This window comes from Microcebus murinus, chromosome 12, assembly GCF_040939455.1.
Source record: "Microcebus murinus isolate Inina chromosome 12, M.murinus_Inina_mat1.0, whole genome shotgun sequence".
NCBI classification, from domain to species: domain Eukaryota; kingdom Metazoa; phylum Chordata; class Mammalia; order Primates; family Cheirogaleidae; genus Microcebus; species Microcebus murinus.
Window position 1 is genome coordinate 72,695,004 of NC_134115.1, and position 15,560 is coordinate 72,710,563.

General features: G+C 34.0%; 2 protein-coding genes across 2 annotated transcripts in view; both read right to left on the reverse strand.

Moving 5' to 3' along the window:
- Positions 1 to 8,805, reverse strand: part of PTGR1 (prostaglandin reductase 1) — a 99,022-nt gene extending 90,217 nt beyond the window's left edge. Inside the window, exon 1 of the mRNA XM_076008921.1 lies at positions 8,802 to 8,805. The gene's annotated coding sequence lies outside the window, so the exon portion shown is untranslated. The remainder of the gene's footprint in view (positions 1 to 8,801) is intronic.
- Positions 4,015 to 15,560, reverse strand: part of SHOC1 (shortage in chiasmata 1) — an 81,282-nt gene continuing 69,736 nt past the window's right edge. Inside the window, exons 23-28 of the mRNA XM_076008431.1 lie at positions 14,666 to 14,787; positions 10,895 to 10,988; positions 8,055 to 8,186; positions 7,696 to 7,845; positions 6,026 to 6,995; positions 4,015 to 4,115 (exon numbers count right to left, since the gene is read on the reverse strand). Of these exons, the coding sequence (XP_075864546.1) occupies positions 4,015 to 4,115; positions 6,026 to 6,995; positions 7,696 to 7,845; positions 8,055 to 8,186; positions 10,895 to 10,988; positions 14,666 to 14,787 (1,569 nt within the window). The remainder of the gene's footprint in view (positions 4,116 to 6,025; positions 6,996 to 7,695; positions 7,846 to 8,054; positions 8,187 to 10,894; positions 10,989 to 14,665; positions 14,788 to 15,560) is intronic.

The window sequence follows — 15,560 nt, forward strand, 5'->3', positions numbered from 1 at the left end:
AGGATCTGATATACACAGTCTGGCTTTAGAGCCCTTGCTGGAACCACTGTGCTACATGGCATTGCAGATGGGCATGAGGGAAACTGTACATAATCTCCCACCACATCTGCCTTTATCTATGCCCATAATCTCAGCCTTTTTTTTCTTATTTCTGTAGATGAACTCTGTGGTCTTAGCCAAGCCCAACCCACTACTTTTCTGCACTATATCCCATCTCTTCTCACCCGTCCAGGGACTTCTGTCCAACAAATCTCCCTCTCACTTTCCGTCTCCATTAGCATTTACTCGTCTATTGGATTTTTCTCATTAGGCCACTAACACAGTGAGATTTCTCTATTTTAAGAATATCCTCCCTTGACTTCTTCTAGCCAATACCTCATCTCTCTTGTCTATACAGTGAAAGTTCCAGAAAGAATCGTCTAAATCTCCTGTTTTCCTCTTTTTTGCTTTCTTAAATCTAATCAGGCTTTTGCCCCCACTATTCCTCCAAACGCTGTTCCTATCAAGATCAACCATGGTAAATCCAATGGTTCTCTCTCCTCCTCTCACTTTATGTATCAATAATGGTTGACATAATCAATGACTCTCTCCTTCTGGAAACATCTTCATTTGGCATCCAGACATCACACTCTCCTGGTTTTTCTCCTACCTCACTGGCTGCTCCTTCTCAATCTCCTTTTCTTTTCCTTTCATTTCTCTCTAATGTTGTTCCAGGGCTTAGTCCTTGAACTCTTTCTGTTTTCTATCTACATTCACCTCCTTAGTAGTCTTGTCCAGTTTCATGGGTTTAAATACCACCTATACTTTGATGATTTCCAAATATTTACTTCCCAGATCTATATATGCCATAGTGCTTGAGACTTTTGTAATCCAAATACCTACTTAATATATCCATGTGGAAGTCTAGCAGGTATTTCAAATTTAACTTGCTCCAAATCAAGCTCCTGATCTCTCCAAATTATGCTCCTCCCATAGTCTTCTCCATATCAATCAATCAATGAATCAATCAATGGCAATATCATAAAAACTTTAGTGTATCCCTGATTCTGGTAACAACCTTTGTATTTATTCTAACTCTTTCACTGTTAAAAATTTGATATGTCTCTCTCTCTCTCTCTATATATATATATATGTATATATATTTTTTATTTTTATTTTTTTTCTGGGACAGGGTCTCACTCTGTCACGTGGGATAGAGTGCAGTGGCATAATCATAGCTCACTGCAACCTCAATCTACTGGATGCGAGCGATCCTCCTGCCTCTGCCTCCTAAGTAGTTGGGATTATAGGTGTGCACCAGCACGCCTGGCTGTATCCATACATTTTTCATGCCAAAATTGGAGTCAACCTAAATGTGCATCAGTGAGAGAATGATTAAATATATTATGACACATCATATTAAGAAACTGCTAAGAAGGACATACATACAGTCAGTCCTGCTGTAACATGACATATGCATTCCTAAAAATCACCAAGCTATGTCAAATCACACAAGAATAACCACAGGGCTTATGGGAAAATGGGGTTAGGGGCTTAACACTCAAATTTTATCAGTGACAAATAAAAAAGGTAAAAATCTAATAAAAATGATGGCATACTTTTAGACATGTTAAATAGTTAAGAAATACATAAATACTATTAATATAATACATAAAGCTTTTTACCTTGAACAACACGTGGAAGATTGCTTATGGAGTGTTAGGCCCCACTATCCGACTGGCTATCCACACCTTGCTCCCATGCCTACCACTCTTTCTGCTTGAGGGAAAAACAAAAGAGAGACAGAAAAAGAGTGAGAGAATAGAGATAAAGAGAAAAAATGAGAGAACTGAGAGGAAAGTGGGGAAAAATTAAAGAAAGGGGAGTGTACAGGACTGCTCGGCCAAGTTGCAACTTGTGTTATTGTGAGGTGATAGAAGGAGGGTTGTCTAGTCAGAAAGTTGAAACACCAGATGTGTCACTGAGCCACATAGAGTATGGTTCAATGATCTTGCAAGATGTGTGGTGTATGTGTTTTGTGTATTCCTATCCAGCTCATTTCAGTGGGTGAAATTTTTGAGTTTGCCTCAAGTATTTCTTGTGAAGAAAATTACATATCAGAATGTAAAATTTATGTTATGCTCACATTGTTCCATAATATATTGATCGTTTGAAAAAAATTTGAATTTTCAATGGTCTATTTTTAAAAACAAAAATGGAGTTGTGCAATATATAGTGTTTTATATATTCTTTTTCCTTTTTTTGCTCTTTTTGTTATGTACATCCTTCCTTGTTAGAGCACACAGATTTATTTTCTTAATGATTTCATGGTATTCTATAACCTAAATTGTTTACCTATTCCCCTGATAGCATTTTTGTTGTCTATAATTTTTACCTATTACAAATTATAGTATAATATATTTCATTATGTAATTGAATATTTCTTTAAGACAGATTCCTAAAAATGTAATTGTTGAGTTAAAAGATACATGCATTTTTGGCCGGGCACGGTGGCTCACACCTGCAATCCTAGCACTCAGGGAGGCCGAGATGGGTGAATTGTCTGAGCTCAGGAGTTCAAGACCACCCTGAGCAAAAGCAAGACCCCATCTCTACTAAAAATAGAAAGTAATTACTTGGACAGCTAAAAATATATAGAAAAAATTAGCCAGGCATAGTGGCACATGCCTGTGTAGTCCCAGCTACTCAGGAGGCTGAGGCAGAAGGATTGCTTAGCCCAGGAGTTTGAGGTTGCTGTGAGCAAGGCTGACACCACGACACTCTGTCCTGGGCAACAAAGTGAACTCTGTCTCAAAAAAAAAAAGATGCATGTATTTTTCATCTTAGCAGATGTTATTCAAACTGTGCTCTAAAGAAGTTGTACCAACAATATAGGAAAATGTTCTTTTCTCGATATGCTGACATTGGATAATTATGGATTTTCAAAAACTCTGCCAATCTGATAGGCGATAAAACAATAGCATTTTAATTTGCATTTGTCTAATAAGTAATGAAGCTGTATACTGTTTTGAGTGTTTATTGACTATTTTTATTTTTTTCTGAGGAAATATCTATTCATATATTTTGCCCATTCTTCTATTAGGTTGTCTTTTTCCTATCAATTTATAAAATTTTTTTATATATTAGGAATGTAAACTTTTTTCCTATTAACTGGGTTGCAAATATTCCTTCGTAGTCATTTGTTTCTAAATTTTGTTATGGAAAACAACACTTGAAAGTTCTCTAACTTCAATTTTGTCCTAGATTTTAACTCTCCTGGTGTTGGAGGGTTGACTGTGGTGATCCTCACTTCCTGACTCAGAGGGTCAGACCGTGATGGAGACTCACTTAACCACTTCAGTACCAGCGTCCACTATAGTCAATAGCCACAGATGAACGTGCATGTTTTCTTTAGCAGACAGCTGTGATATGAAGGCGCACAGCTGAGCGTCGACTTTAGCCAAGAGCCGTGATATGACTTTTCTAATTTTTCATTTATCAAAATAAAATTGTGAACATTTAAAAATAACATAATGAAAACATATATATATATATATATATATATATATATATATATGTTACCTATTCTGATTTACATTATAGGTAAAGCTGTCTGTAAAGTAAAACAAGCTTTCAGTGCTTTAAAGCTTTCCTCATCACACAAGAGCAAAACGGATTCGTCGTCAATGCACAGCATAAGCTATTATGTGGACTATGAGTGCTGGTTGTGGGCAAGGTTTCGCGGCTGGTGAGTGCCGTACTGAAGTGGTTTAAAGAGCTTGTGTTTAGGTGAATCTGGAAGACAGTTTGGATCTTATGATAATTATTATGCTAACCGAGAAATTAGAATATTTAACTTACAAAGATGCAAATCATACGGCAGAATATATATTACGAAAATTTAATATAGAAACACTGAGAACATGTATGAATAATTGCATTGTCTTTAATATATGAGCAAATCTAAATACTTTCGTTAGTGGATTATCATCAAAAGCAGTGGAATATGGCATATAGCACTGTTCTTTCCCGCCTTCAAAAAAACTTCAGCCGAGTCTGTCCATCAACTCTACCAGGGACTTTTTCATACGCTAGACGTCGTTTTTTGAATTGTGGTAGTGGTGAGTACATGAAATCTGTTAAAAGGAGAAAAAGAAAAACCATTTTATTGCTTATAGGAGTAAAGTGTGGCTATTTTTTTCCAGTTATCCAAGTGGATGCTGTCTCCTCGCCATCTATCAACAAAGTGTCAAAATTTCCAAATTGTGATAAAATAATAACTTAAAAATTATGTTTTAAACATAAATGAACTGTATCTAATGGCCCAGTATTAACAATTAGTGTTAAATACACATATTTATATGCTCATGCCTGTACAAATAGTTAAATCTCCTGGATTTCAATTTTCTTTTCAGTGAAATGAGAAATTATACTATATGATCTTTAAGGTCTCTTCTATTATACTTCTAATATTTTTAAGTAAATAATCCAAATGGTTTGGGAAGTAACTTAGGCAGGGCTTCCTAATTCCTGAACGTTTCCAATAAGTCCTCATCGACTAGGATACAAATTAGAGTCTCACTTTAACTGACTTTGAACCTAAAACCTACTGTTTGATCTCTGTGTACCTTCTGTGTGTCTATCTTTATGGTGAGAGTGTATACAATTCTGTTGGGTTTTCTTTTTTTTCTTCTTTTATAATTTTGCCCTTCCTATTTCTGATTGCAGCATTTTTTCCTTCACTTTGGCTATTCTTCTCATGAACATATGGACATGTTTCTTTTTAGGGAGGGACTATATCTTTAGGAATCTATCTTTAAATTCATGTCTTTAAAATCTTATCTGGAACATAATTTTTAACTCCAATTAAGGAGTTAAAGAATCCTTAAATAAATAATTTGATGAAACACAGGGAATGTAAATGATGGTGGGACCCTGGTTGCTCACTGTGAAGTTGTGGGAGAGCCTGGACTGGCTTATACAATTTGGGAGACCCTCTCTTAGTAAAACAAAGAATACACAATTTTCTGGGTTCCTCTCAGTCCTCACAAAAGGGCCTATGCAAAAGAGAAACTTTAAAGCTTAAGCTTCTCCCCTGTCCCCCACCCTTTTTTTCCCCTTCCTGGTTAAGTCTACCTTTGTATAGTCATTAGAATTGCCAATACAATAAGAAATGACACCAAAAGAAGGGTAGAATTACTAGAAATTAGAAAATAAAATTGTTCTTTTATTTTTGTTTATTTGTGTATTTATTTATTTGAGACAGAGTCTCTCTCTTTGTCTGGGCTAGAACGCAGTGGTGCAATCATATCTCATTGTAACCTCAAACTCCTAGCTTCAAGTAATCGGCCTGGCTCAGCCTCCTGAGTAGCTGAGGCCAGAGGCATGTGCCATTATACTTGGCTAATTTTTCTATTGTTTGTAGAGAGGGGGGTCTCCTTATGTTGCCCAGGCTACTCTTATACTCCTGGCCTCAGGTGATCTTCCTGCCTTGGCCTCACAAATTGCTAGGATTACAGGCTCAAGCCACTGTGCCCAGCCAAAATTGTTCTTTTAAAAATTTGTTATTATATGTTCAAACAACTCAAAAACATACATCCAAATAGAGTTAACAGCAGTACCTATTTAAGAGAATTGTTAGAATTAAACAATCCATATAAAGGGCTTAGAATGGTGATTGGCACCATTGCTCTTAATGAATGTCATCCAATTAAATCTACCTGTCTCACAAGAGGTTAATTTTCTGATTCATGGATTCCTCTGTTTAATCTTTGTTGATTTTAGTCTTCTTTTTCACTAAGATTTGTTCTGTTTTTAGTTTTAGCTTCTTAGGTTGAATGCTTAGTTCATTTAAAGCTATAGGAATTTGACATATTATATTTTCTTTGCAGTTATTTTAGGGTTTTGATTTTCTCCTTGACCTGAAAGTTATTGGAGGATTTTTAAGTATAGTATTAAAACAAAACATTTTTTAAAATTTAGAGATGGTTCTTATCTTTTTACATTAAGTTTGAAAGGAGTTTTATCAACTATTGAATAGTGTTACCTGTTAACAATTCCTTGTCTCTTTGGTTAGATGCAGATTCAGGGTGCCTTTTCTGTCCTAAACACTTTCCAGTTCTTTGGTAGGGATAAAATCTGTTGAATTCTCTTTGATTTACATTAGATTCAGAAGGACAAAATAAATCCAAACTGGGGACAGATGGTAATCCTCTCCAGAAAGTCTTTTTAGTTTCAACATTTGAACTTTTACATGTAAAGTCTTCTAACTCATCCAACAGACATTGTTGCTGATTAGTGAATAAATTATCTTTCTGAGAGTACCACTTGTCATGTGTTGTCTGCTGTGTAGCATCTTGTAAGTTGAATGAGTGATTCTCTTGTTCCCATACATTTTTTTTAAAGTTCCAATGAAGAGGAGATTGAGAGCCTTCTAATGAAAAGATAGGGGCAGATACTTCTTTATTTATGAATCCTTTTGCTTCATGTGTTCTTTTTTTCTGATAATTTATAAAATTAGGGACCACTGTCTTCGGAGTGTCAGTTGGTGATATTATAGTTTCATAGTTCATTTGTCTTAGTCCCAAAGAAAAGACATCTGAGTCTGAATCATTCTGGTTTACAAAGGACTTACAAGCTGCTTTCCTTGATTCTATATTAACTAGAAAAGGATTATTATTCTCCACTATATTAGGGTTACAACTAGAGTCATTCCAGTACCTAGTCTGATTGTATGAAGTCACAGATGGTAAAATGCATGGCATTTCTTTTAGTTCTGGAAGGGAAGAGTTATAATTTGAAGTGTTGTTTATGTCTTCCTGTACTGTCTCTCCCAATTCTGAATATTGGTAAAATTCATTATGTTCTTGAATGATAGAATTGGAAGAACCAGAAGCTGAACTCTGAGAAGTAAAGGTATCAGTCTGATTCCTATTTTCCCAAGGTGATGAAATTTCAGGTGATTTTGTTGTGGAAGAAGAACTAATCTTGAATAAGGAAGTGATGCTATAAAAATGCTAAAAAATTAGAAAATTAATAAATATGATACAATATAAACATCAGTTTAGTAAATAGAAATAATTATGCTTATCTAAATAGAAAAAAGGAAAATATAAATAGTCTATTCATAAATATTATAGTGATTCAGGTATTAAGAACATAAAATAATTAGGTTCTATTAAAAGAAAAACATAATTTGCATCTATTTTCTAATCACTTATAGTAGAATTTTTAAATAGCCTATTTTTTCAGAACAGTTGTAGGTTCACAGCAAATATAACAAAATTTTTAGTTATATAAATTATACATGAACATTGTTTTCTTGATAAAAATTTTAAAATATTACCAATATGGCTAAAGTTCTTTTTACTGCTATAATGACAGGCGTGTCAGGACTGTTCGGTCCTATAAAGACATGTGAATAGAGTACAAGTGCATAATTGAATTATTTGTTGGCATAATAATATTTCAAAATGATTCAATCTGTGACAAATTGTACTGAATTATCTATATAAAATAGCTTTAAAATGTATAATATGACTGAAAGCTAATGAGAATTCTATATGAAATATAGTTCCAGTAAATTATTTCTTTTTTATGTGAAGTCCAAAATAATTAAACTTGGATACCTTTATTTCAAAAACCCTAAGGTAAAAATAGATACTCAAATCAAAAGAAAGTAAACTCATATAAGAATATATATCTCAAACAACTAACCTTTAACACTTTCTCTGGAACTTCAGGTAGGAGTTCCTGAAGTTGACACAGAGTTGCTGATAATAGCCAATGCAATGAAGGTCCTTTATTTAACATGAGCTGAGCCACCAATGGGTTAATACATGGAAAATCAAGTAAGTACATTTCTTCCTAGAAAAGAGTTTAAGAAATAATCAGCCAATAGTTTCCTGAAGGTGATCCATTTTATTCTACTCACTGCAGCAGATAAAAATTTTTGTCACTGCACCTACTACTCAATTTGGGATACCTGGAAAAATAAAGTTACCAGAAAGGAAATTCAAGTACATGTGTTTATATTTGCCTTGAACATATCTAATTTATACATTTAGAAAATAAACCTTAGATGGTGAAATTTCAAGCCAGGATTTATCCAAACATTCACGAGGATCTCTCTTTGAGGTCATTAAACTGTGGTCAGCAATTTGTCGAATTATCAGTGCTGTCTCTTCTACTCCTGGAGCAATTATAAGCTAAAAAAAATATTTTATATGTTAGATTATAGGAAATATTAGGAAGCAAAATGTAGAACTCAAAAATAGTTTGTAATTAGAAGAGAAAATTAAAAGACAAATTCTAATGTTAACACTTTTAGATATAATATATTGATTTATCTATGTGAAATTCAGAACATTTGTGAGTATAACCAGTTTTTTTTCCTTCTTTAAATATGATATCTTTGTATTTTTCAATTTTTAGAACTAAATTGTTGCCATTTTTATTCGGCATTTATTAATAAAGTCTTGAAAAATATATTTAGTGTTATATTTCATCTTCTTTATTAGAATAAACAGCAATAGGAATATCACTAATAATGTTTGCTATTTTCAATGGAAAAATGACCTACTTTTGAGATTCTTTTTTTTTTTTTTTTTTTTTTTAGAAGTCTGATTAATATCATAAACTTTTGAGATTCTTATGTAAAACCTGAAAAACCTTTGGAATAGTTTGATCCAGGTGGAAGGAGATGTTTGTTTGGAATGGATTATTCCTGGGCAATATTGTTTCACCCTTGAATGCCTTCCTAGGAGCATGGTCTGAGCCACGTTATTGTACCTGAATACAGTATCACTTATTGGTATCATATGCCCCATGTACAGAGAAAAAAACAATTTCTAAAGCATATTTTGCATATAGCTATTTACTATGAGCTGGGAACAGAAGAGGCTAAATAAGTGCTGAAACCTTACTTGAATGGATAGATGACACAGATTTACATTTGCCATTCATTTGTTAGGTAACTTTTCTAAGAATTTTATTTCCAGGTTGAGTATGTATCATAGGAACAAAAGTATCAAACAGATTATTTGTTGATTTTCTCAAGAGGTGTGCTTTGAGTGAATTTTACTTAGTATTAATAAATATGTGTTGAATGTTTTTGCTTTGTACAAAGCACTGTACTAGCTACTACAGGTTTAATAAGAAAAATAGACCTAGTTCTTTATCTTCAGGGTGGAGGATATACCACATACTATAATAAAGGCACAAAGTATTATTGGGAGAATGGGAGAAGAAGAGATTTATCCTGAGAGGGTATGATTGGAACAAATTTCTTAAAGGAGTTACTGTTTTAGGTAGGCAACTAAACACAGGCAGAACTCTGATAGCTAGTGGTAAGGGGATGGAGGTAACAGCATTCCTGGGGGAAGGTAGGCCAGAATGATATGATTGTGAAGTGGCTGACAGGTGACAGTAGGGGGAAATATTCAGAAAATGGTGAATAAAATGATGTTAAAGGAAAAATTACTAATAGCCAAATTGTGGAGGAGTTTGAATCCAGTTGAGTTTGAACTCTGTGTTGAATAAAGTAGGAAGCTATAGAAGGTCTTTGAGCAAGAAATTCAAATATTTATAAAGAGCCTAACTATGTACCTGGCATTGTGCTAGGTGCCAGGAATACAAGAATGAATAATGTTTCCTTACCTGTAGAAGCTTACAATCTAGGGAGTGAAATATTTACAACTGTATTGCAGTAGTATGATTGGTGTCTATATGTGATGAATTGGAGTGGAGAAAGAGTAGAAAAAGGAGATTAGTTAGGAAGTTATTAATAGTTTAAATCCAAGTGAGAGTCAATGAAGGCCTGAATTTAGGGAAATAGCAGAGGGAGTGGAAGGAAAGACATATTATAGAGACACTGCAGAGTTAAAAAGATTGAGGTACTAATTATATTAGAATAGTAATGTCATAAACTAAGCCTGAGAAAGGATAAGAAGTTGTGTTTTGGACAGGTAGAGTTTAAGGTACTTGTGGGATATTCATGTGCTAAAGGATATTTATTTTTATTCATATCCTGCCATGTTTAAAAAACATCTAAATAAGCCAGGCATGGTGCCTCACATCCTAGTACTCTGGGAGGATCTAGGGACTCAAATCTGCCTGAGGCTGATTTGCTCAAGCTCAGGAGTTTGAGACCAGCCAGAGCAAGAGCAAGACCATCTCTACTAAAAATAGAAGAATTAGCTGGGTATTGTGGCATATGCCTATAGTCCCAGCTACTCAGGAGGCTGAAATAAGAGGATCGCTTGAGCCCAGGAGTTTGAGGTTATAGTGAGCTATGATGATGCCACTGTACTCTACTCAGGGTGACAGAACAAGGATCTGTCTTCAAACATAAAATAAAATAAGATAAATAAAATCTATCTAAGTAGTACTAAAGAGACAAAATTTGATTTAAAATTTATTAAACTAAAGGCTTTTATTTATTTATTTATTTTGAGACAGAGTCTTGCTCTGTTGCCCAGGCTATCGTGCCGTGGTGTGTGTCAGCCTACCACACAGCAACCCCAAACTCCTGGGCTCAAGCAATCTTCCTGCCTCAGCCTCACAAGTAGCTGGGACTACAGTTGCATGCATCCATGTCAGACTAATTTTTTCTATTTTTAGTAAAGATGGGGTCTCTCTAAGGCTGGTCTGGAACTCCTGGCCTCAAGCAATCCTCACCGCTTAGCCTCCCAGAGTGCTACCATTACAGGTGTGAGCCAAGATGCTGGGACAAACTAAAGGCTTTTAGAACAGAAATTTAAATGGTAAGATATTTATTAATAACTTGAAAACTATTCTTTTTAGCTTGCAAGCAGTTTTAAATTCACTCAATGTTTTTTCTCACTGGGCACTTAAGTTTGAGTATAACTTTGGTTTATGAAAAGTATTTATAAATAAATATATAGGAAAAGAATACCTTTACATCCAGTTCTTCAGAGTTTAGCCCAGAGGAAACCAAAGCTGCATAAATCAGTGCTAGGTGATGAAGTGTCTTTTCTGTAAGTTGGTACCTACAAAGAATTATATTATTATACTTCTACCCATTTGACATCTGATTGTATTTATTAAAAACTTGTATTTTGTTTTCCACATTTCATAATGTTATTAGAATAACTTGGCTAAGACAATACTAGTGCAGCAAACTCATGCTTTTTTCTGTCCACTCTACACTCTTTTGAAAAGATATCTCCACCTCCATTCTTTAATAATACTGTTAAATCTAGGGGATGCTCAGAGTGTGTGTGTCGTAGGGAGAAACTTAACCCATCCCCTTAGTGGGAACATGGATGGCTATATAACCAAAGCTTATTCAACTAGATTACTCCATACTCCTGGTCAAAGTAACAGGTTCAGATATGAACATATGACCAGAGTCAGGACACCTAGAATCCTGCCATAGGTGTTTTTCCTGAACTGTTTGAAAAAGCATCCTTTTTTTTTCTTTTATGGTTACTAAGCAGATCAGATGTGAGTGTTGAACTGTGGGTAGATATTTATACTACTTGTACCCACTTTATGTATCCTAAGAAACAAAGGAAATTACTAAGAAGTCTAGAGGAAGACATTGTTGGATCTAGGGACTCAAATAATGTCATCGAGATAAGGCACTCTATTTCTTGGCTCTTCTTTCCTATTTGTTGGTTTCTTTTCCAGGCAAATTCTTTCCATAGGAGTGGCTGTCACTGTGCCTGAACTGTACAAACACTGTGGTTTCTGCTGATACCTACTTTCCTTCTTAAAGTCTAGAACTTTGATAAGTGCTAGGTAGAAGGTACCTATGTGAGCAGCCCTTAATAAAAATCCTGGGCACTGTGTCTCTGATGAGCTTCCCTGCGAGAAAAATTTTATAAGTGGTGTCACAATTTGTTACTGAGGAAATTAAGCATGTCCTGTGTGACTCTACTAGGAGATGACTCTTGGAAGCTTCCTCCTGGTTTCCTCCCATGAGCTTTTTCCCTCTTGCTGATTTTGCATTATAAGGCTTTGTAACCTTGCACTGTAATAAATCATAGCCATGAATACGACTATGCTGATTTTGCATTATAAGGCTTTGTAACCTTGCACTGTAATAAGTCATAGTCATGAATACGACTAGTGAGTCTTCCTAGCAAACAACCAAACCTGGGGTGGTCTCATGGACCTCTGATACTCTTACTCAAACAGGAACTAATGGCATGAACTGCTAAGGTAATTAAAACAATTTCTTTTGTATTTTCTGTTTATCTCATTTGGTCAGCTGCTTAAGATACTTCCTAAATGTTCTAATCATCTAAAAATATAGAACTGATCAAAAAAAATATATATGGAACTGAGATACCCAAAAGTCTAAAAATAATTATATTTTTATAATATATTATTGTGAATAAATGATAACTCTGAATATCCTGAACTTATATAAAATTATCTCAGAATATTACTTAATTAATTTTTTCATGAAAATATAGGTAAAAATAAGTTTTAAGCTTTTCACATTCTCCCTTTGTACTTCAATTGTACTACTACAACTATAGGTAGATAGTAATCTAGCAAAACTTTAAAAAATTTCCATATCATCTATTTATCCAGAAGACTTTATAAGAAAGTTCAAAGCTTAAAATACTTTATAGCCTTTATTAGTCTTCAAAATGAAGATTTTTAGATCTGAATTATTATTTTTCTGTTCTGGTAGAAAAGAAAAACTAGGCTAAATGACTTACTTGAGGTTATTTGTTAGTAGAAGAAGGAATAAAAACCCAGGTGTTTAGACTCTTATTCTAACTTATACATATCCTGACATGATAATAATTGTACACAAAGAGTACAATCAGTTAAACAAAAATGGAGTTAAATAGGAAAGTCAATGAAGAAAAAATCACATAGGCAATGTCAAAGAAGATAAGATGTCTGTACCTTCTCTAATAATTAAAGAATATTTTTGAAACTTCTCATGAGTGATGTAGTATGTGTTATATAATACTGTATGGATTAAAAAAAGAGTAAGACTAGTTTGTAATTTTGTAGGAAAGATTTATTCATTCAATCAAGTAATATTTAACAAGCATCTATGATATGAAAGCAATGTGCTCAGTGCTCTAAGAAAAATACTCCAAAAAGATAATATAGAATATACCAAAGGTGAGGAAAAAATAAAGAGTATAGAAGTTCAAAGGATGGAAATGTCACATCTGTGTGCATAAGTGGGGTATTGAGAAAAGGCCAAATAGAAAAAGTAATATTTGGGAATAGGTTATTAAAAATAGGCACAATTTCATCACATGAAAGTTGGAGGAAGTAAAGAGTGTTGCAGGAAGAGAGAAATTATGAGCACATATGGAAGTGGAGAAACAAGAGCATGTTTGCAAGCTGTTTGAGCAGTCCTTTTGGTTGAAATGAAAAACAGTGAAAATTAAGCCTGAAAACACAGGTTGGGATTATATTCTGAAGACCTTGAATTATGAAGTGAGTAGTTTGTATGTATTCAGAAGACAATAAAGAAGTCAGGGAAGGTGTCTTATCAGAGTGAAATAATCAGACCCTGGTTTTAGGAAAATCAATTGAGTGTATGACAGATTATAGAGAGGAACACTGAGAGGCATCTGGAGGTGGGAAAACAGTTGGTAGTTTGTTATAATGGTCCACATAAAACAATGAGAATCTGAACTAAGATGCTAACATAAATGGAGGGAGGGGATACATGGAAGAGAAATTCCAGTGGTTGAATCTATGAAATTTGTTTTTCAGTCTTGGTAACTAAAAGAAAGTCAATGTTATAAATATCTAAAGGGTATATTTTAAAAAGATGCAGGTTTGGAGGGGATAGAGAGTATAATAAATTCATATTTTAACATGTTAAGTTTGAAAGTGTAAAATTTCTGGATGGAAATATTTAATAAAAATTAGAGATGTATATCAGGAATTCCAAAGAGACTGCAGCTGCAGAAATAAATGTAATAATTATATGCAGACAGATGATGACTGAAGCTATGGGAGTGGATAAGATTTCTAATGGATCGGAGAAAGAAGAGAATTCATAACAAATATATTTGGAGACTAGGAAAATGAAGAAGAGGTAAACACAGAGAAGGAGTAGAGATGTATAAAACAAAAAACATTAAAGTATTATGGAACTAGAGAGTTTCAAGAAAAAATATCACTGACAACAATGTTAAATACTTCAGAGCAGTGAAAGATAAAAATATTTTTAGAGATGATCATAAGAAAGTCATGAGTGAGCTCTGAGAGATGGAGATTAGTATAGAGGCAGGGAGAAAAACCAGATGGTGGTTTTTAAAAGGAGAAAGTGGAAGCAATGGGTTCATAATGTTTAGAGGTAAGAGAAAGGAGAGACATAGGATGATAACTTGATGAGCTAATGTTTTGGTACGCAATTTTTGTAATTTTTCAGTTAAGCACATCAATGAAAGAAAGAATAGACAAGTCCAGAATTACAAAATGATAAAATACTTAAAGCAGCAATTCTTGGTGAGATAGGAGTAAGGGAGGATGCTTTGCACAGAATGTCTAGGGGAACATGTATCATACCCCAAATTCCAATTTGTTTTCTTATAATAATCCTTCCATTTTGAAAATCCTTGACTTAAACTAAATAAGCAAGCAGAATATTTGCACAGATGTTTCTATTCAAAGAGAAGGACTAAATATATCAAGAAATATGAACTTGACTTTAGATGAATAAATGTTTACCTACTCTGAATTTAATGTTTGTTTGGTATATAAAATTATCCAACAATAGCTGTATTGGAATGATAATGCCATCAGTCTCATAATAATATTGTCTGATGCCTTCTCACAATTCAGTTCTTCTAGGTCCTATCAGAAAATAAAGAAAATAAATTCATTAGATTAAATTCTAATGAATTAATTCATTAGAAAATTCATTAGATTAAACAATTATTATGAAAGTATTATCATATTTCAAATATCTATGACATATAAATAATAACTTGAGAAGAGGCATGGGTATGGGCTCCCATTTCATAGAAAAATTAAAATCACACTGGAAGTAGTAGGGAAAAAGCTGCCATAGACATAAAACAACTGATAACATCAGTAAAGAAGGCTCATGAATCTCCCAAGATCCTAGATATGAAGAAAGTAGTCTACTAGTGGCCCTATTTTGGCAATGCCCTTTGTGGATCTAGCTACTTCAAGGGAAATAGAATACAGTGTTTAAAAACCTATAGGATAATGTACACTGCATGCTTATTCAAGGGAGATGAGAAAGCAGCAGTTATTGGACTTCCTAGGAATCTCTACTGAATGGTATGGATTCCCCTTTTCATTTAACACAAGTAATTTTCAATAGAGTGAGTAATTCAGAAAATGTCCTTCTTCTAACAGTAAGTTATATGTGGATTAAACTGTGGATTAAAACAGTTTTGTCAAACAGAAAATAATTAAGAACTTTAAATATGTAAGACAATCTCTCTTAAAAATCTTGAGAGGCCGAGGTGGGAGGATGACATAAGGCCAGGAGACCAGCTTGGGCAATATAGCGAGACTCCTTCTCTACAAAAAATAAAAAATTAGCCAGGCATAGTGGTGCGTGCCTTGAGTTCTAGCTACTTGGAAGGCTGAGGCAG